Raw genomic sequence first — 20,445 nt, forward strand, 5'->3', positions numbered from 1 at the left:
ACAGTCCACTACAGTGGACTGTGGACTGTGGACTGTGGACTGTGGACTGTGGACTGTGGACTGTGGACTGTGGACTGTGGACTGTGGACTGTGGACTGTGGACTGTGGACTGTGGACTGTGGACTCTGGTGGCACCCGCAAGGGATGTAAGTAGTAGGTGCGCATATTTTCGCCTTCAAAATGGGAAACATAAAATCAGATTTTTGTAACCCAAAATATGTCATAAGCGCTGTTCTGATAACTGCAATTTCCCATAAAATTTTCCCTATAGAAATAAAAATAGTCCAACCAGTGGCTTTCTTAGAATTCGCTCCGCTGAATAGCAGACCAGTCTTCAAGTTGTGATTGCTGATGAAATCACTTTCAGAGATACTACCGAAGAGCAGCTTTGGTCAGATTAAAACAAATGTTAGGCTACTGTCTTTCCGATCCTTTTTCTACATTTAGTTTCGTCTGATCGACCCAAAGTTTTGGAATTTTCGAAAAAAAAAAGGAACAACATAATTCAGCCCTTTTCCACTTTAATAAATCCTTTAATCTGAAAAATTAGCATCCAGAAAAACAGGAATTACAATTAGGAATATGTTTTACAGTATATTGTGCATTTTGTTAATCCAAATATGTAAATATTAGCCTTTATTATGCTGCTAAGGTACCAAGCCTCCTATTTAGAGACTTTCTGTGATTTTTTTCAGTTTTTATTTTCAATCCGACCAACCAACCCAATATTAGGAAACGCATTCGACTCTAAACGAAGAAAAAAAGGGGATGGTCTCAATGGAACCCATGATCGATGCAAAAGACGTATCAAAAAGGTATCAAAGGGCGTTTAATTATAAGTCATTTGATCCATTTTGATTTTGATTTGTTTTTTTGTCTGTCACGAATCAAATAAGTCTCCTGCATAAATTTGAAGACATGAGGCCGGTTAGATGTCACGTGACATGGCTTCAGTCAACAGACACTTGAGAACACGAACGGCAGAGAAGCCGCGTAAGACTGGATCGAGGCCTTCGTTCTTGGTGCGAAATAGGAAGGTTAAGTAATCGACGTTTTACAGACACGGACTTCTACCCGTGTTAACATGTCTTTGCTAAAAGATGCTAGAGATATGACCTTAATGAGAAAGGGAATAAGTTTCTTTACCCCACTCTCTTGACAGAATGAATAATTCGTCTTTCATATTTATTGGGCGACTTGAAATTTACCACTTCATAGTTGTGTAAACAATGCGAACAAACGAGCGAGCATGAAGTTCTCAGTGCATAATATGGATGCTTAGAGGACCATTTCTCTTTTTCTAAATTCGTTAACCACAGCGAGATTTGTTATTCTTATGTTTGTAGTCGCTTGCTCAAAACCTAGCAGGCATGCATACGTTATACAATGTGCAGTTACAAAATACAAAATACAACCGATGCAGAAAGACAATCATCTATCTCTGTTATTGTATCTAAATGTCGCTTAAGTGTCTTAATTCTAAATTATCGCTTAAACTAATTTGTGATAAGCTTAAACCCGGTTTAAAAAAATCTTCGTTCTGCATTTGATGATTCAAATAGACATGAAATCAAATGACTTAACTCACCCAGACTTGGCGAGAAGATTGTCTGCCATTGTCGAATCCCGTTTAATCTATCGATTAAGCAAAAACCACTTTACGCGCTACGAAAACCTTTTTTAATCACTTAATGAAAAGCAGAAGAGCTTTTTATGGTTTTGAGTCAATAATTTATCTCCTATAAATAAAATAACAGGATATTTTTGAGGCGTCCTATCTTCAACCTGTAAAGTGGCCTTCTGGCGTCTGCGACGTGACCACGCGAACGTCATGACATGCACAGTATGTACATAGTTCCTCTAATGACTTCCGGTAGGCGTTCGTGACCTCAAGAACGTCTGGTGCTTAAGCTCTCTACTTAACGAAGATGGCGTCTGTCGAGACATTCTCGGCTACGGGAGAAATTACTTCTCGTTTCAACGAACTTCTTCGAGGGGTGTCCGATGAACTAAGCCCCGAAGAACTAAGGCATGCTGTATCGTCCATAAAATCTAATTTTAGGGGCAAGTTTGAGAATCAAGGAGAACAAGATTTGTACTCATGTCTCAAATTATTCGCTAATCAGGGTCTTGTATCAGAGGACAATCTGACTTTGTTGGAGGAGTTTATAGGCCCAAAAGCGTCCAAGAAAAAGTCTCTTGAGGAAAAAATTCAACAATTTAAAGAAATCCGTCAACAGGAGGTCAGTCCTGGAAAGGAAGAATCAGGTTTGACCGGCAGACTACGCGACCTAGAGAAAATTATGGCAATGTTGATTGTGGGAAGTTCGCGTGTTGTCAATTTGCATGGAATTAGCGGAGTAGGCAAAACAAAATTAGCGATGGAAACTGTTTCAAAGTGGCCAGGGAGAAAATTCAAGGCTGATCTTAGAGAAATCACTAGGATGGAAGACGTTCATTTTCACGTTTTAAACGCTTTAGCACCGGGATCAGACAAAACGATCATAAGCTTCGAAGCAAATCCAGTCGTTGAATTAATGCAACAATTGAGGCGAGCAGAACAACAAAGTGACATATTACTGCTCCTTGATAACATCGATGAATTTTCAGGAGGAGATAATCAAGCTTCCATCTCTCTTAATAACAATTTCGTGATGTTTCTGCAGCGACTTCTGGGTCCAAAGGATTATACGGGGAAATCGAAATTGAAGATTTTGTTGACATCAAGATCAACACTTCGTCACGCAAAGTTGGCCAACGTTGACAATTACGAAGTTATGGCCTTAGAGAAAGCTTCATCAAGTGTTTTATTCCAAAATCAGAGAATTGGCAACGTTGGAGAAGGTCAAATGGAGAAACCGCTGCAGATGTGCCAAGGGAATCCCCTCATCATTAAGGGAATGGCAGCAATCTTGAGGCAACAAATAGCCGATCACACCAAGATTCTGAAAACAATTGACCAACTACGAGAAGCTGAACCTCTGGAGTCAGTAATACCACCAATAGGGAAGGAGAGTCGAGAGATGGAAGTTTTTGACTCCGAAAAGGAAGGCATTGGTAAAGAGCAAGCAAACTGTTTAAGAAAAATGTTTTTATTCTTGCCCAGTCAACGATTAAGAGAATCCGCCATTTCGATGTCACTGTTCTGTCGCTCTTTCTCTGTCGAAGCAGCAGCCAAAGTCCTTGGAGTGGACTTGTCAGAGGCTGTTATTCAATTGGAGGGTCTCAGGAATAGTCAGGTGCTAATGGTAGACACTGACGTGAAAGAACTCACCTATGACATCCATCCTTTGGTGCGAACATTTCTGAAAAGCATCGGCAGCAATCAAAAGAAGTTCATCAAAGTTTACGAGAAGGCAAAAGGCAGGTTCTATGAACATTTCATGTCCAAAATGGAAGCGATTTCTGGGCTTTTGGACAAAGACTACATCGAGGCCTTCGATAGATTTGACCTTGACAAACCAAACTTTGAACTGGCTTTGGATATTTCATTCAAGTCAGACCATCTTCTTATTCCAAAGAAGCACCGTGAAAGTGTTATGATCTTCTATCTCTTCGAGGCCATGCTTGATGAAAAAGCAAGAAGGAACATTTTTAACTGTTGGGCTGAAAAGGTCGAGGAAGATGGAAAGGAAGGTAAAGTTTTAACATGTAATTGAAAAAGTTTTAGCTTGCGTAGGACGTTTTTCTGGATATTTCTATGCAATAAGTTAGCAGACTTGTGAAAAAAAAATCAAAATTAATCCTACGCAAGCTAAAAACTAAACCCCTCTACCCCCCAAAAAAGAAGGAAATAAAAATCTCATAAAAGACCCTAAAACGTGAACTTGTCGGGTCAACTCTGGCCTCTCCGGTAAGAAGCCTTTCGCCATCTTGTTTTGTCTGAATCTGTTTAAACGCCTGGAAAATGAACTCTTTTTGTTATTTTTTTATAAATGTTTGCAAAATGATCATCGATGGATCGTTCTTTTGTTGTATCAGAAATGGTTCTTCTGAGTGAGGTAACGATCACTTTATTGCACAATTATTTGAATTATATGACATGATGGCTGTTTGAATGATTTATTGATATGATGAAAGTTGATTTTGATTAATCTGTTGAATGATTGAGGAATTGATGGTCACGTGACTGGTCTCGAAGTTCTTAAAACTACTGCTAATTTCGTTTGTGGGGCCATTTCACTGCTTCTAAGAGCATATTCGTTGTGTACCGCGCCCATTAGGATAGAATTTTCAATTTGCAGTCAGACAGGATATTCTGATGATTCCGGAACGTTTTGTATCAGTTTGGTTGACGTAGCTAAACAAGGTCGTTTTGTCACAAATTACGCTTTTAATGGCCTTAAAAAGGTTATAAAGAATCCTGATTTTCGTTGTAGATTACACTACGTCAGGGTTTGAAGACGAGAGAACGAATCCTTACCCAAACTTCCCTTAAACATTCCTAATGTTTACCATCAGTGACATACTGATGACAAATGAAAGATGTACTCCGGTTATATGTGTGCATAAAACTCGCAGGTTTAAAATTCCGACGTTTCAACCAAAACTTCGGCATTCAACAAGGGGGAATTGTGTGAAAATAATACCCACCAAGGGCAAAAAAAACCTCTTTCTATTTTCGTCTTTCTAGTTTCTTTACTTCGAGCAGAACTAAAATGCAGAGAAGCTTTGATAGTTCTTAAACTTGAGGGATGGCAGAGAGCATTAGCAGTCGTGAAGAGAGCCAAAGAGTCACTAACCACAATACAGAAGGAAACTAAGAGAACAGATTTCTTTAGGTTGACCAAGAGTTCGTACCTATACACTGAGGGTGAAGTGTATCACAGAGCAGGAAATATGCCAAAGTCGCTGAAGATTTTACACCGGGCGTTGAGGATAATGCAAGATGTACTTCACAGCCACACAAGCACTTCAAGGTGCTTAAACGCCATTGGAAACTGCCACAACAAGTTGGGAGAACATGACGAGGCCATAAAGTACTACACGAGAGCGTATGATATGAGACAAGAGCTCTCTGGCTCTATGAAACATTTTGACATGCCGCTCTTTAAAGGACAAATCGGAACGGTTTATGAAGGAAAGAAACAATTTGAAAAGGCCATCGAACACTACAAAGAGGCCTTAGAGCTCGCAAAGGAACTGAAAATCCCAGGCATTATGAACACTGCGCTGTACAATCGAAACATTGCTAACGCGTACTGTTGGTTGGGAAACTACAAAGACGCCTACCAACCTGCCAAGAATGGTTACGAGATCCAGAAGGTCATTTTGGGAAAGCATCCTTGGACCGCTCGAAGTGCTTTCCAGATGGCGGAGATTTGCCGAGACTTGGAGTACTTTGACGAAGCAGAAGAGTTTTATGAGGAAGCATGGGAGATTGAAAAATCTCTTGGCCAAGGAAACCACAGCGAGGTCATGGTCAGAATCGTTAAGAGCTATGAAACGTTCCTTCACAAAGGAAAGAGGAAAGATCAGTTTCGACAAGAAGCATTTGACTTTTATCTACGCTACTGGGACGAAGAAAGAGCCTTCGAAGGTTTTGAATTTTCTCCACCAAACAAGAAAGTCATAGATTCAATAAACGAAAGGCTTAGCGAATTTGGTGACAGACAAACACAGAAGAGATACCAAAAAGAAGCTCTATGGTTTTATGAAGGCGCGTGGAATTCACCTGACACGAGAAAGTTACCAGATACCGAGAGAGAGGATATTCTGCAAACTCTCTTGAGCATCTGTAACCAGCTTCGCGAGAAAGATATGGCCGAGAAATACCGTAACGAAGCGTTCCGATTTTACGAAAAGAAGTGGAGAAGACTTAGAGACAAAGAAGAGATGTCAGGCCGGGACAGAATCGACATTCTCGCCACGCTAGTAAACTTGGCTTCGTCAGTGATGAAAGAGAAAAAGAAACTGAAATATGAAAGTTTGTTGAAGGTATGATTAAACTCCAACCTATCAATGGATGACATTACCTTCAACGAATTTCAGTTTAGTATGGATAGGTAGTACAACTCGTTAATTTTGGTTATTTCGTTTTCACTCTGTGATTGGTTGAACCGAACAACTTCGAGCTGAAAATTCTACTCAGTCACCAGTCTCGTTGTTGATTAAATGTACCTCTGACTTGCTAAAAGCTTTGTCCTTGTATTGCCGGAGTATGATAGATTATCTTTTGTGATTCAATCAATATCCTCTTGTGATTAATCTTTTCACGTAACTTAGATTTGGATTAATGGCTATTCTCTGAAATTTTTTCGCTTTTTAATGCCTACGCAGGAAGCCAAACAGAGAGGAACTTTTCTGGGAGCTGTGAAAGAATTTCTTTCTTTTGGAACCAAAGGTAATTGATGATAGATTATTTTGACCTTAAGTTGCTTATATATCACCACTTATTTTTAATCAGTATACTTGAGGGCGTTTTTAACTAATATGTATCCAAGAGAACTCGAATGTATTTTGTGATCTTTGGACACTTCAAGAGGAGTAGTCGGGTGTAATATGAAGACTTTCAAAACGTCAAATTGTTCAAAACATAGAACGTAAATGTAGCTCTCTCATTCTTTTTTTTGAACCATTTTGAATTCCTCAGTTTGAATTTTGTTTCTTGCATTGGACGCCTGAGTTGTTTGGTGCGCTGCATTTTGTTTCAGTTCTGATCAGCCTGAGAGAATTCTCTAAGAGTATCCGGCTCTTTGTGTAATTCAAAACGATAGATTTTTGTTAGTCAGTGCAACGTCTAACAAACATTACGGTAGAAGCTATCTTTAGATTCGTAGGGTAGTACGAGCTGTCGTCGACACTAACTAAACAAGTAAGTCTTTTGTAAGCCCCAAACGAGGTCGGTTTGAGTCTTACAGACGTACTTGAAATACATGTGAGATCGCTCATTTTTCAGCGGCATACGAGGGGATCAAAAATATAGATGTGTTTTATGGTCTGAGAAAATATTCATTTTGTTATCAAACAAAAAGTTTTGTTTTTGCTGAGGAATTTTTTTCGAAAAGAGATATTTTATTGTTAAAGTTGACCAGATGTCTAGTGACGATGATGAAGACGAAGATGACTTTCCTCCCGATGATGATGAGGATCTCGATAGTACTAGCGATGGCAGCGATGAGATTCCAGAAGTAATCGGGCAGGTGGAACAATTAGCAATTCAAGAAGAAGAGGGAGAAGAGTTAGAGAGTGAGCAGGAACAAGATCCAGACAGGAAATCGATACACGAGTGAGTGAAAATCAGAATTGGACTATTTCTCAAAATGACCCACGCGGCATCGCACGCTTTTATTGAAAAAACGTTTAAAAAATTCTTGTATGAGAGCCGTACGCGATGTTGTGTACAGGACCACGTAAAGGTATACATTTGTCCGAGATGTGAGCTGAAAGAAAAAGGTAAGAAAGAAAAATACCGACAGTGATGTGCCGGCCTAAGTGCTAGCTGCCTGGCTCCGCTAACCCCTATGGTTATTCCAGGCTGCTAATACTCCAATTTTATTTCTAATAATTTCTTTCAATTTTGTAACTTTTTTACGTAGAGCAAGTATGAATGCGAGTACTGTCATGTATTCGGTTTTTATTTTAAAAGCACATGGAATACATAATGCGCACACGTGCGCATGCTTACGAGAACCAACCGCATACACTACAAGTACAAATAAAGATTATCCGTTATCCGTTATCCGTTATCCGTTATCCGTTATCCGTTAACCGGCTTAGGTCGGGTCGGACGGGAAAATTGTTGGTTCTTAGGAAAAAACAAGTTTGACTCGTAATAGCATTTTTTATTTTTCTCATCGTTTTTGTGCATGCGGCAGGTTTCTGCCTTTTTAGGCGAATACAGAAAAGAAACTTTCCTAGTTTTGTTCAACGCGAGATCTACTGGATCTCATACTGATAACCGGATTGTGATTCTCGAATTGTGGCAAAAAGAAAAAAAAAATTAACCAAAATGAGGGCAGTGTTGATGACATTAACCATCACAATTAAAAATTCCTTTTTTTATCTAAATGATTCCATTCGCCTTCATTTCATGGCGTTGTCATTATTTTTAGAGAAACACTCACTAGCGAGGAAGTACACTGGAATATCACGCTAGGAGCTGTGCAGCTAGCCTTCCCTCGTGACGCTGTATCTGAGCCCACCCTGATAACGGTCTACCGATGGAAACCCGCAGTCCTGTGCCCTCCTTTGCAGGAGCACGAGGCTCTTGTCAGCAACGTGATTGAAATTTCTTCCAGCAGTCAGGAAGCTTTTACATTTGAAGCTGAAGTTAAGATTTCGTTCACTCACAGTTCTCCCGGCCTACACGGCTACGAGTTGGTGTTGTACAAACTGATCCACAACGAGACTGCTGCATGGGAAGAAGTGATTGGTGTGGAAGAATTCAGAACTAACTCAGGTTGGAGTAATAGCCTTTAAATTTGCTAATGTTAAATTAGAGATAAGGAACTGGATGTATCGTTGAGTGTGTTGGTCGGCCACGGGTGGATCAGTGAGAAAACTAACATGCTTGCAAGTGGTAGAATGTGTTTTCAAGCTCGAACTTCAGCGCGGCGAATATTCCGTCACCATATCATACGCGTGGAAGGTCTGAGACGAGTGACAAGGCGTGGTGGAGGGGGGAAGGGGAGATAAACCTGCATCTGGCAATATCTTAACAAAGGGTGGCAAAGGAGGGGAGAGGGGAGGAGAGAAGGTTCTCCTCCCATTTCTCGCAAGAATTTTAGAAAAATTCAAACGTCACATGTGTTAAGGAAAAACTTCAAATTTCTCTTCTTGATTTAAAGGTTTTGGGGAAATCTGAGGTTTTTTACAAAAAAAAAAAAACAAAAAAAAAAAAAACAGAGCACATAATTTTTAGGAGGCAAATCATGCCTCACGCTAGTCTATAAATTCACGAATCCCGCTCGCCTTTCTGTTAAGTTCATGCGCCACATTTTAATTTGTTGCCTTAATCACCCATCACGTATAAACTTTTGTTACCCTCTTAAAATGGCTTGTGGAAGCCACGGAATAAATATCTACACACTAAAACGCTTTAAAGACATTTTCTCAGAGCGATTCTTGATAATGATGGACGATAATCGTTGAGCGACGTTTACACCAAAATCAAGGAGCGGTCAAGCGTGCGAAGATGTTTTCTTTATGTTATTTTTGCGCAAAGACTAAAGACCGGCTACTTACACGAGGTCTAACCGTAACCATGGTTGTGCGCAATCAGTGCCCCTCAGGTTTTTTGTCTTTAAAGGTTGATTTAATTCGATAAATGTCTCTCCGCTGTTAGCTTTCGGCCCTCTTGACACTGTTCAAAAAAATGAATAATACTCAGATAAAAGGTTCAGCTACTGAAGCAAGGATTGTTTAGGACGCGGTTTTGTTAAACAACGGCTAAACTTTGTTTTAATAATCAAACCTAAATGTCGACACTTTCAAACATCTAAGAATTCTCATTAATTTACTCTCATTCGGCCTTTTACTTGGTACTTAAAAAATAACTTAAACCACATTTTTCTTGTTCTCTGCTTTATTGAAATAGATTTTGAAGAGGAAGAGTATAAATCCAGCCAAGAAATTCCCAATTTACACTTCCCTGTTGTACAAGCGGATATCACAGAATGCGCCACATATGCAGTAGTCAGTCGTCTCCATCTTTCCCCTGAATTCACGATTACACCAACTGGCGGTTCCTTCATCGTGCCTGAATATCCAAGTGTGTGCGTTACTATCCCGAAAAAGGCTGTAACTGCCAAAACAAGGATTCCTCTTCGAATGAAGGTACAGAAGTTTCCTGGAATATAACAGACGCGAAGGGCATCTGTGTCATTGGGATAAATGTTCTTAATTATCTTTAATATTTGGTGGGGGAAATGTCGAGTCAGTTGGCAAGCGAAGTTATATCGATAAGACTCGTTAGATTCTGGGACTAAAAAGGTCCGGTTCTCTGAAAATGTACTCTGAGTTTATTGCTTGAATCTGTCTTAAACTGTTGGAGGTACTGTGACACGTAAACACTTAATTTTCCATTTACTTTACCCTAACATAGCTAGTTCTTTTCCCTTATGAATTCTTGCGTTTCTCCTTTCGACATAATTTGCCTTTAGGTGCAAGAAGCACCAGGTGAAGAGTTTGAGGCTAGCGATATACTTATTGGACCTGTGCTGCGAATAGTGTGCGACGAAATGGTTGAGTTTTTGAAGCCTGTTACCATCACGCTGCCAGTTTCTTTGGGAGACACGCACCATGATTTTTCTGATCCAACGACATGCCGAGTTAGAATATTGTTTCTGAGATCTGATGGTGAACAGAAGGAGTGGTTGGACATCACTGAAACTTTAAAGAACCCTGTGACGTTCGACGGGATGACAGTCAAATTCCAGGTGGAACGCTTCTCTGGGTATGTTTGTTTATTAATTGCACCCTATGTGGCCGGTTTGCAAAGCGAAGTAGGCCCTAAACTATGTGAACCCCTAATGGGGGTTTTCCTGGACGGACTAGTCGAGGAGATAAACTGTTATTTTCTCGTTAACGATTATAATATGTTAACCTCAGGACTTTCCCACAAATAAGTATTGAGCTTTTCGATCACCTTTTAGCCTGGGTTAAGAAAATATCGAGGTGGAGATGATTTATCAAGTGAGCACTCAGCTGTGGACAGTTTTTACATGTATTTGGAAAAATTATTCCGTGCCAGTAAGGCACTAGAGCTCCTAACTAAGCCCATGGATCGCCATTTTCCCCATTAAATGAAAAGAAAAGTAAACTATAGACATGGCGGGACAAAAAAATTAGTTTAAGATCTATTTTACGGAGGGAAACCCTACCCTTGCTTATCACTATCGTGATACTGTCTTTTGCACTCAGGCAAAAGGCACTCCTTGTAACTCACTGTCCTTATCTGCTGTTTCTTGAGTAGACGGTAGACGTTGCTGACAAACACAAAGACGGCTCTCAAGGAGAGGAGTGTACTTATGCTGGCGATATGGAGCTAATCTTGCAGTTTATATACGTTTCTTTTGCCTCTTTTACAGGTATTCGTGTCTTATTGACTGGTCTGCAAAGAGCCCCAGTTATAAAGGTGTTATGGAATATCTGTCGAGCCTTATTTGGACCCAACCTCAGCTGGCAGTGTTCTTCGCTTACTTCCCACCCCAGGACTGCCCTGACTCTCAAGACATCTTGTACCTAATTTGCTTCCCGCCTCAGCTTAGAGAAAAGGTACGAGATGAAATTACGAATCAGGCTAATGTACCTTCTCCGAGCGATTCAAGTTCCCGCATCACGATGATTCCTGGGCGTGACAAGGCATACGTCTCCCTCACAGGCGGGATCAGGGCGATTGATGAGGATGACATGGAGGAATTTCATCTCCAGTGAGTTTTTAGATACGGTTCATCGAGAAAAACCTATAGTACGCTGTCAAACTGACTTTGTATACCAGTAGTTTTTCTTTCAGTAGTGCTAAGAAGGGCGAGAAGGTAGTGGATTTGAAAAATCGAATTCAAAATCAAAATCGGTGAAGACTTAAAGTTAACTTTTTATTGATGGAACCTGACTCCAACTTCGACTTCAAAATTTTAATTTTCCTCTGATATGAATTTCAAATGCCATAGAAATAGGGTCATCGAAGAGGGGAGTCGCAGAAAAATCATTAAATTCTCATACAGATTATCACTGTACACTCTCTCCCCGTTCCCCGTTTCCAATTCCTCGTTCGTCGATTTGGTAACACTGTAGCAAAACAGCAAATATTGTTGCTAATAAATACATACTTTTTTGTGCTAATGAGAATTCTTTTCATCAGGTTTATAAGTGACGACCTCCATAAAGTTCAAGTTCCAGTTCGTGTCATTGACGATAAAGGACTTTCAGGAGTGAAGTTTTTCAAAACGCCGAATTTTGTAAAAGGCACTCTGCTCTGTCAGTTGAGTTTTCGATTATCACCTCTCAAGAGAGATCTGAAGGTGAGAGGTTTTCTTGTAACTTCAGTGGTACACCTTGTCACAACTGCAATTTCTTTAGCTATTTTTGTTTAATTTCTTTTTGTTTAACGATATTAAGGATGACATTAGTTAAATTCCGATCAACAGTATGTCGAATGTATGCCCAAAGCTGACATTGTTTCTGATGAAGGGGACAATTTTGTGTGTTGATGAAACAGGAAAGAAAAAAGAATTGGTTTTATCACACATTGATGTGGTATACAAGTCGGAATGGTAGAATAATAAACATATCCGTCCTGGGCATGAAAATGTACATTATCATAAACGTAATAGGTACGTGTTACTATTTTTGTATTTTAGAAAACCCCAGTGGAGTTTTTTGGCATTCCAGTCGATGATGAAATCTTGTCAAATCCGCAAGCTACGGACGTTCTGGCGATTGGAAGACAATTCGTTGCTTCAGAGGTGTATGAAGATCTCCTTGACCGCCTTGATAAAGGCAATATAAATGAGAGGCAGGCAACAAAAAGCTTCTACGAGACTCTTGCAGGACTGAAAATCGAATTCCAAACTGAGTGCTTTGAAGCACTTGTCAGGAACCTGAGTAGCCATGGCGGATACCAACATGTGGCTGATCGACTCAAGAAAGGTAACAAAAATAAAACGTCAAGTTTTGGTCTCGGTATTACTCCTCTTTATAATTATCCTGTTCTGACTAAAGGGAAAGCCCCGACCTAGTCTTAACGCATTTTATTTTGCCGTTGTTCAGGCTTAGCCTAGGAACAAGCCAAGAGAGAGGTGAGTTCTCGAGATTTCTCGTCGGATCTCTCTTGATATCCGTAGTGAGGTCCAGCTTTAACCGAGCCAAGAATTGCGGAGGGGCTGGGGCCAGGCTTGGTTGATATGCTCTCGGAGAGGGGGTTTGTGATATATAAAGTTGATTTATTATTGGCATGTTTCTGATACTGAGGGCAGCATGCTCGCAGTCAATTTCGTATCATCTAACGTACGTTGGTTTTCGTCCTTTTAGGTAAAGATGCTGTTTGCAAATCATTGAAAACGAATCGGAAAGTGAGGAAAATTGTATCAGAAAAAGTGGAGCATAATTGGAAGAGGCTGGCAAGAGAGCTGGGGCTTACAGACGGAATAATTGAAGCGATTTCTGAGGAAAAGCAAAATGAATGTGGAGAATGCTGTTATAAAGCTCTACAAACATGGTGTGAAAATAAGAGGGCATCGGCCACGATCAGAAAAGTCATGGTCGCACTGAATAGAATAGGATTAGCGGACATCAACAACGACATTGTAGATTGTCTTAATTTAACAACAACGGCAACAACAGCAACAACAGCATTTACTTAAATACGATAAAAAAAAATCAGCAAACCTGATGTGGTCGTGTACAAACAATAAAACTAAATTCCTAACTAATTACAAGAATACTTATGCAAGATTTCTACACATTTACAGCAATAAACATTCTACATAATACACCATTATATATATATATATATATATATATATATATATATATATATATATATATACGTGGCTTAAAAATACACTTGAGTGACTTCTTAAAAGCATCAACGTCTTGAATTGATCTCATTTAATTTTCCAGAGCGTTCCACCGAGTAATTGACTTGTATGAGCATGATTTGTTGGCCATATCGGTCTTAGGTCTAGGTAACTTAAATGCCATTTTCCTCCTGAGGTCGTAACTACTTACATACTTTTCAAAACCACAGTTCATAGCACATGGTAAAAGATGATAGTAAGCCTGATGCGCTAAGATTAATAACCGCTTCTCATACATAATATCTAACGTATTCCATTTTATTGTGGCAAGAACCTCCTTGCTTGGAGTACACCAATCCAAGTTAAATATTATTTTCGCCGTTCTATCATGTATAGATTCAAAGGTTGAGAAAAACAGTCGACCACAAGAGCCCCAAACTAACATACCATATGTCACAGACGGCAGAACAACCTTAAAATAGAAATCAGTTCTCGCCTGATTAGGCAGGAAATACAAGGATTTAAGTGAATTCAACTTCTGCGTAAATGACTTCGCTAATTCCGATACATGATGATCCCATTTAAGAGCATTGTCTATCTGAACACCTAGGCATCTTGTAGAAACAACCTCCTCGATAACATTATCACCCATCTTAATGGTATGTTTTGGCCCAGCCAATTGTCCGCGTTCACCAAGCAGCATATATTCCGTCTTGGTGGGATGTGGAGTGAGACAGTTCTCGCAACACCATGTATATAGCCTTGCTAGTACTTCATTGAACTTGGAAGCCACCAGTTTATAGGTCGGAACCGAGACATAGACGGTGGTGTCGTCTGCATACATGTGAAGCTGTGGGTCACCATCTATTCCCTCAGTGATATTGGGCAGATCATTACAGAAGATGGAAAACAGCATAGGGCCCAGCACCGACCCTTGAGGTACACCAAAAGTAACTGGCATAGCTTGAGATTCACACCCATTAATCGTCGTTACTTGCGTTCTTCCAGAGAGGTAGCCCCTATCCAGTACCATAAGTCCCCAGCTATACCAAGACTCTGAAGTTTTCGGAGCAGAATGGAGTGGGGAATCGTGTCAAACGCCTTACGAAAGTCCACAAAAACCACGCCTCCAACATGTTTCTTGTCGATCGCTTGAGGCATCTATATCAAAGTTAGACTCAGAGAGCTGATAAAATTGAAAAAAATTAGCATGCAATTGTATGGCGCGCCAAAGCGGACAAAAATACTTGTGTATGGATATATGACTTGCTTTGTAAAATATATAGTCTGCTACACAGCCGTTTTTAGGGTTGTCACGCAACGTTCCTCCCCACGTTCGTAGTGAGGAGCGTTGCATGCGTGACGACCCTAAGAACGGCTGTGTAGCAGACTATAAAATATACGACTTGTTGCGAAAATATAAAACCCATTTTTTAAAATACACAACTTGTTGCGGAAATATAAACTTGTTTTGTAAAATATAAGACTTGTTGCAGATAAGACTTGTTCGCAGTAAAAAATAATACTTTAATGGCGCCCACTGTCTGTGGTCAGCTGCTTTGCAGCAGGGCGCATGCTGATTTCTCTTGTTAGTTGTCTGCCTGCAATGATGAGTGCGATGATAATAATAATGATAATTGAATATTTATATTGCGGAAATTAACATGTGGATATGATCAAATGCGCATCACAATACTTTTCGGGGGACTTTGGCCTTCTCCGAGAAGACTAGAATGTCTATCCATTTCTTGATATTATAGAAAGGTAGCGCATTCTCCTCAGTTATTTTAAGACCTTGAGTGTTGGTCCGCCTGGGGCTCGAACCATCGACCTCGACCTTCCTCACAATAGTCCAGCGCTCTAACCAATTGAGCTAACCAGGAGGCGATGATAAGTTGAATAGAGTTATTCCTCAGTTTTTCAGCTGCTTCTTCAACTGTCACAAACAAGTTTCGTCTAACGTCCTCGCAAATTTGTTTCCAAAGTTCTAACACTCAAAGAAAAGCTCCTAACTAATCCGCTATCTTTTTTGAGGCTTGCGGAGCGGTGGGCTGTGTTCCACTTACCGCTGAACACTCAAATCGCTGGCATTGTTAAAGTATTATACTTATACAAAGTCGTATATTTTACAAAACAAGTGTTATATTTTTGCAACAAATCATATATTTTACAAAACAAGTTTATATTTCCGCAACAAGTCGTATATTTTACAAAACAAGTCTTATATATCTATACACAAGTATTTTTGTCCGCTTCGGGGCGCCATACAATTGGTAACTTAAAGGACGTGTCTGTGGACTTCATTTAATGCACTACGCACCATGTTACACACACACAACGAAAAGAGCAATCACGTGATGTCAAATATGTCATGGTCAGGAAAACATCATACCAACACTACCACGAACAAAGGCAAAATTTGCATGATTTGATCGTGAGACTTTGTCATGCGCTTTAGATCAAGAATGATAGCTAAAATTGAAAAATCTTTGGTAAATATCTGTAAAATTTGTAATTTTTCAAATGTAAGTTTGAGCTCTTTGGATACGGTTTTAAAGTCTGGCAATTTGATTTTAAAATATTTTGTGCTGCTAACCACTCAGCTCCTTGCTTTTATCCTCACTAGTGTTGCTGAACGTAAAAACGTTAAAATTTGCTCTTCAGCATCAGTGGTCTCAAAATTGGAAATGCAGCAAAAGGAAATTTCCGAGTTGCAAGAACACTTACTTCGAAAATGAGGCCAGCTGCAAAATCCCTCTCGTGAAAATGAGTTTTATTCTATGAGAACAAAACACATTTTCTTATCAAAAGTTTCGCATATATCCACCCTTTTTAAGTCTAAAGGGGCCTTGAGCATTTCAGCGAAGTGGCTCATAGCTTCGCACTCTTTCCATTCCTGTTATAAAAAATATATTTATCAGGGACATGGTAACATGCAAATGTTATCTAAAGGTGCGTTCTTAGACCGTTAGGTTAATTTTAATAAAAGATATTCTCTAAACCTTGAACACATCAGCAGAAAACTGATAATTTAAGGCTGACAACAATTTTCGGAGCCCAAAATCCTAAAGAATATTATGCCCAAGCAAAGTAAATTTACATCTAGGTTTGGCTGTCCAGCTAAACTTACTTTTTTTAGCATCTGTAAATATTCGTCTGTGGATCAGTATTTGTATTACCAGAAACCAAGTTTAAGTCGGGAAAAGTGTACCATATTAAAATAACACACGGAAAAATTATTGTAATCATTATTCCAAGAACATGGCTTAAGGTGAAATAAGTTATTGATAGAAAAAGTGAGCTACTAAATAAAAATTCTTGTATGTATTTCAAAACAACTGTGCTATTCTGCAATTTATATTAATGATCTCTCCATATCAAGCAGTGATGTACATAATTTTTTGCAGATCTATCAAACCCCTCATCTACTCTAAGTCAAATGTTCGAAATTTCGAATTTGCTACAAAGACGAACGAGAACTATCAAGGGTAAACTGGATTTTTCTGGCCGAAAACTTTCTAAGATATTGTAGTAACGTCCGAAGTTTGCCGAATCTCAGTGGATTGCAAATAGCAAAACTTACAATAGACAGCAAAAGAAATGCTATCTTTACTTACTAACGCGCGACTAGAAATCTCAAGTATGAAGTTGACGTCGTCGTCATCCTATTCATTATCGTCGTTGTTGTATGTATTATCATCGTAATCATTATAGTCGTCGTCATCATTGTTAACATCATCATCATTGTCATCGTTTACCTGTTATCATAGTCATCGTTATCATTATCGTCATTATCTTTACAATCCAAATCAGCAGTGTTTATCAACATTTTTGATTCGTCAAGCAGGCTATGAGCTGGCCAGGTTGATCGTAATTCAAAATCGGGCGAAAGCACCAGCACGCACGTACATACGCATGTACACACGCATGCACGTACAAACGCACGCACATACGCCCGTAGGCACGCACGCACATATATAAGTACGCACATACGTGCGCACATGCAAAACCTTCTGCACAAACTCTGCTGCCACAAGGGAGATTTTTGTTTCAAAACTGATGACAAGTGTGAGCCTGAGATCTATATAATTATATTTGCTGAAAAAAAAAGTGTTTTCCAAGAGAGACTCGATACGCAAGGCCAGGGAAACTTTTTTTATTTCAAGAGGCAACACTATTTATCCAGATGGCCTGAACACTCGCGAAGAAATGTATTAGTTTCTAGTTATTTATCCAATTTACCTTACTTCATTTCTATTTTTGCTCACTATTTCTATTTTTATTGTTATCTCATTGTCAATCAAATTAGTTTTACATATTTCCGCTGTTACATCATACAGCTATCAATGAAGCATCACCCAAATTCTCTGTTAATTCCCACTGAACCTGAAGAAGGCTGGTTTGGTCAGCCGTGATATAGTGCTCCGTCTTAAAATTTACTTATCTACGTTGTATCGGTCTTGCCTCTATATTTATATTTCATATTCGTTATTTTGGGCCGATCAGATCATCGCTGATCCAACGTACAAGAGTAGGAGTATCGTCCACGGTTGCCTGCTGAACATTTCACAATTTTTGAACTTGTTTTAGGAAAGCTCCGATCAAAAGTATGTTGAGTGTATACCCAAAGCTAACATTTTTCTGATAAAGGGGGCAGTTTTGTGTGTTGGTGAAATAGAAAAGAAAAAAGAATGGATTTTCTCATAAATGTATGTAGAATACAAGGCGGACTTAGTAGAAAAATAAAAATTACCGTCTCGGACATTGAAACGTACATTATTATAAAACTTAGTAGGTACTTGCTTCTTTTTTGTATTTGTAGAAAACCCCCGTGGAGTTTTTTGGCATTCCAGTTAATGATGACATCTTGTTAAGTCCGCGTCCTGAGCAGCTTCTGGCGATTGGAAAACAATTCCTTGGTTCAGCAGAGGTGTATGACGATCTCCTTGATCGCCTTAGCAGTGCCAATATGAATGACAATTATGACAGTCACCCAATAAAAAGCTTCTATGAGGCTCTCGCGGGTTTGGAAATCGAAATTCAAGATGAGTGCTTTCAAGTTCTTATTGAGGGACTGAACGAGATTGGCGTGTACGGATTTGTGATTGAACGACTTAAGAAAGGTAACGACACTAAAAGGTGAAGCACATTCCACTTGAGTGTGCAGAGTAATCCAAAAGTACTTTGGTTCTGGTTTACTTCTTTTTGTAATTGTCCTGTTCTGACCAGAGGGATAAGCACCGACCTAGTCATAGCGCATTTTATTTTGCCGTTGTCCAGACTTAGCCTGGGAACAAGAGAAAAATGAGTTCTCGGCGAGTTTCTCTTGATACCCCATAGTAAGGTCCAGCTTTAACCGAGCTAAGATTGCGGAGGGGCTGGGGTCAACCTTGGTTGATTTGTTGTTGGAGAGGGAATTTTTGATACACGAAGCTGATCAGTTATTGGCATGTTTCTGTTACTGAGGGCAGCATGCTCGCTTATTTTGTATTATTCAGCATATTTTGTTTTTCTTCCTTGCAGGTAAAGATGCTGTTTACAAACCATTGAAAACGAATCCGGACGTGAAGAAAATTGTATCAGAAAAAGTGGAGCATAATTGGATGAGGCTGGCTAGAGAGCTGGGGCTTACAGACGGAAAAATTGATGCGATCTCTAAAGAAGAGCAAAATGAATGTGGAGAATGCTGTTATATAGCTCTACAAAAATTTTGTGAAGAGAACGGGGCGTCGGCCACGATTAGAAGAGTCATGGTCGCACTGACTCGGATAGGATTAGCGGACATCAACGATGACATTGTAGATTGTCTTAAGTTAAGGCGTCGAGCGCGTCCAGATCAAAGTTAGACTAAGGGAGTTGATAAAATTGAAAGAATTTAGCATGCAAATGGTAACTTAAAGGACGTGTTTGTGGACTTCATTCAATGCACAACGCACCTTGTTACACACACAACGAAACGAATAATCACGAGATGCCAAACTTGTCAGCTGGCTCAGGAAAACATCACATCAACACTACCATGGACAAATAAAAAATTTGCCTGATTTGAACATGAGACTTTGTCATGCGCACACATACGCAAACAATTGGCTTTAGATTAAGATTGATGGCTAACGTTGAAAAATCTTTGGTAAATATCCGTAAAGTTTGTAATTTTTTTAATGTAAGTTTGAGATCTTTGGATATGGTTTTTAAGTCTGGCACTTTGATTTTAAAATACTTTTGTGCTGGAGGGAGAGTTTACCAGTCAGCTCCCTGCTTTTATCCTCACAAGCGTTGCTGAACGTAAAAACATTAAGTAATTCACTCTTAAGCATCGATGGTCTCAAAATTGGAAATTCAGGAGAAGGAAATTTCTGAATTTCAACAACACTTTCTTCGAAAATGAGGCCAGGTGCAAAATCCCTCTTTATGAGAACTAAAGACATTTTCATACCAAAAGTTTCGACTAGCTAAACTTACTCTTTTAACATATGTAAATACTCGTATGTAGATCAGTATTTGTACTACCACGAATCAAGTTTTAGTCGGAAAAATTGTACCATATGAAAATAACACACTGACAAATTCCTGTAATTCAAAGAATATGGCCTACGATAAGAGATAAAATAATCTATTAACAGAAAAAGTGAGCCACTAAATAAGAATGCTTGTATGTATTTTAAAACAACGATGCCTTTTTGCAATTTGTTTTAACGATCTCTCCATATCAAGCTGTGATGTACATAATTTTTAGCGCATTTGTCAAAGCCCTCATTTGCTCTAGGTCAAATGTTCGAAATTTCTAAATTTGCTCCAACAACGAACGAGAACTACTCAGGGTAAACTAGAATTTTCTGGCTGTAGTGACTTCCAAAGGTTGCCGAATCTCGGCGGATTGCAAATGGCAAAAATTACGATAAAAATGAGCAAAACAAATCCTATCTTTTCCTATTAACGTGCTAGCTGGTAAGGTAAGTAAGTATAAAGTTGTCGCCGTCGTCCT

At 39.4% G+C, this 20,445-nt stretch overlaps 1 protein-coding gene across 4 annotated transcripts; it reads left to right on the top strand.

The window, feature by feature from the left end:
- The first annotated feature begins 1,896 nt into the window (after positions 1 to 1,896).
- On the top strand, positions 1,897 to 19,510 carry LOC111342359 (uncharacterized). 4 transcript variants are annotated; one of them, XM_088747121.1, is made up of 12 exons: positions 1,901 to 3,636; positions 4,634 to 5,937; positions 6,280 to 6,343; positions 7,027 to 7,228; positions 8,055 to 8,401; positions 9,539 to 9,777; positions 10,104 to 10,396; positions 11,031 to 11,372; positions 11,804 to 11,963; positions 12,303 to 12,591; positions 12,712 to 12,740; positions 12,973 to 13,111. In XM_088747121.1, exons 1-11 carry the CDS (start codon positions 1,929 to 1,931, stop codon positions 12,720 to 12,722), a joined length of 4,959 nt encoding a protein of 1,652 aa, XP_088603247.1. In that variant the 5' UTR covers positions 1,901 to 1,928; the 3' UTR covers positions 12,723 to 12,740; positions 12,973 to 13,111. The 4 variants fall into 4 exon arrangements, with proteins under 4 accessions (XP_088603248.1, XP_088603245.1, XP_088603247.1 ...); XM_088747119.1 differs by lacking the exons at positions 12,303 to 12,591; positions 12,712 to 12,740; positions 12,973 to 13,111 and adding exons at positions 18,283 to 18,583; positions 18,984 to 19,510 and having other exon boundaries at positions 1,898 to 3,636; XM_088747120.1 differs by lacking the exon at positions 12,712 to 12,740 and having other exon boundaries at positions 1,904 to 3,636; positions 12,973 to 14,746.
- Positions 19,511 to 20,445: the final 935 nt, after the last annotated feature.

Source organism: Stylophora pistillata, chromosome 2 (assembly GCF_964205215.1).
Source record: "Stylophora pistillata chromosome 2, jaStyPist1.2, whole genome shotgun sequence".
Lineage (NCBI taxonomy): Eukaryota > Metazoa > Cnidaria > Anthozoa > Scleractinia > Pocilloporidae > Stylophora > Stylophora pistillata.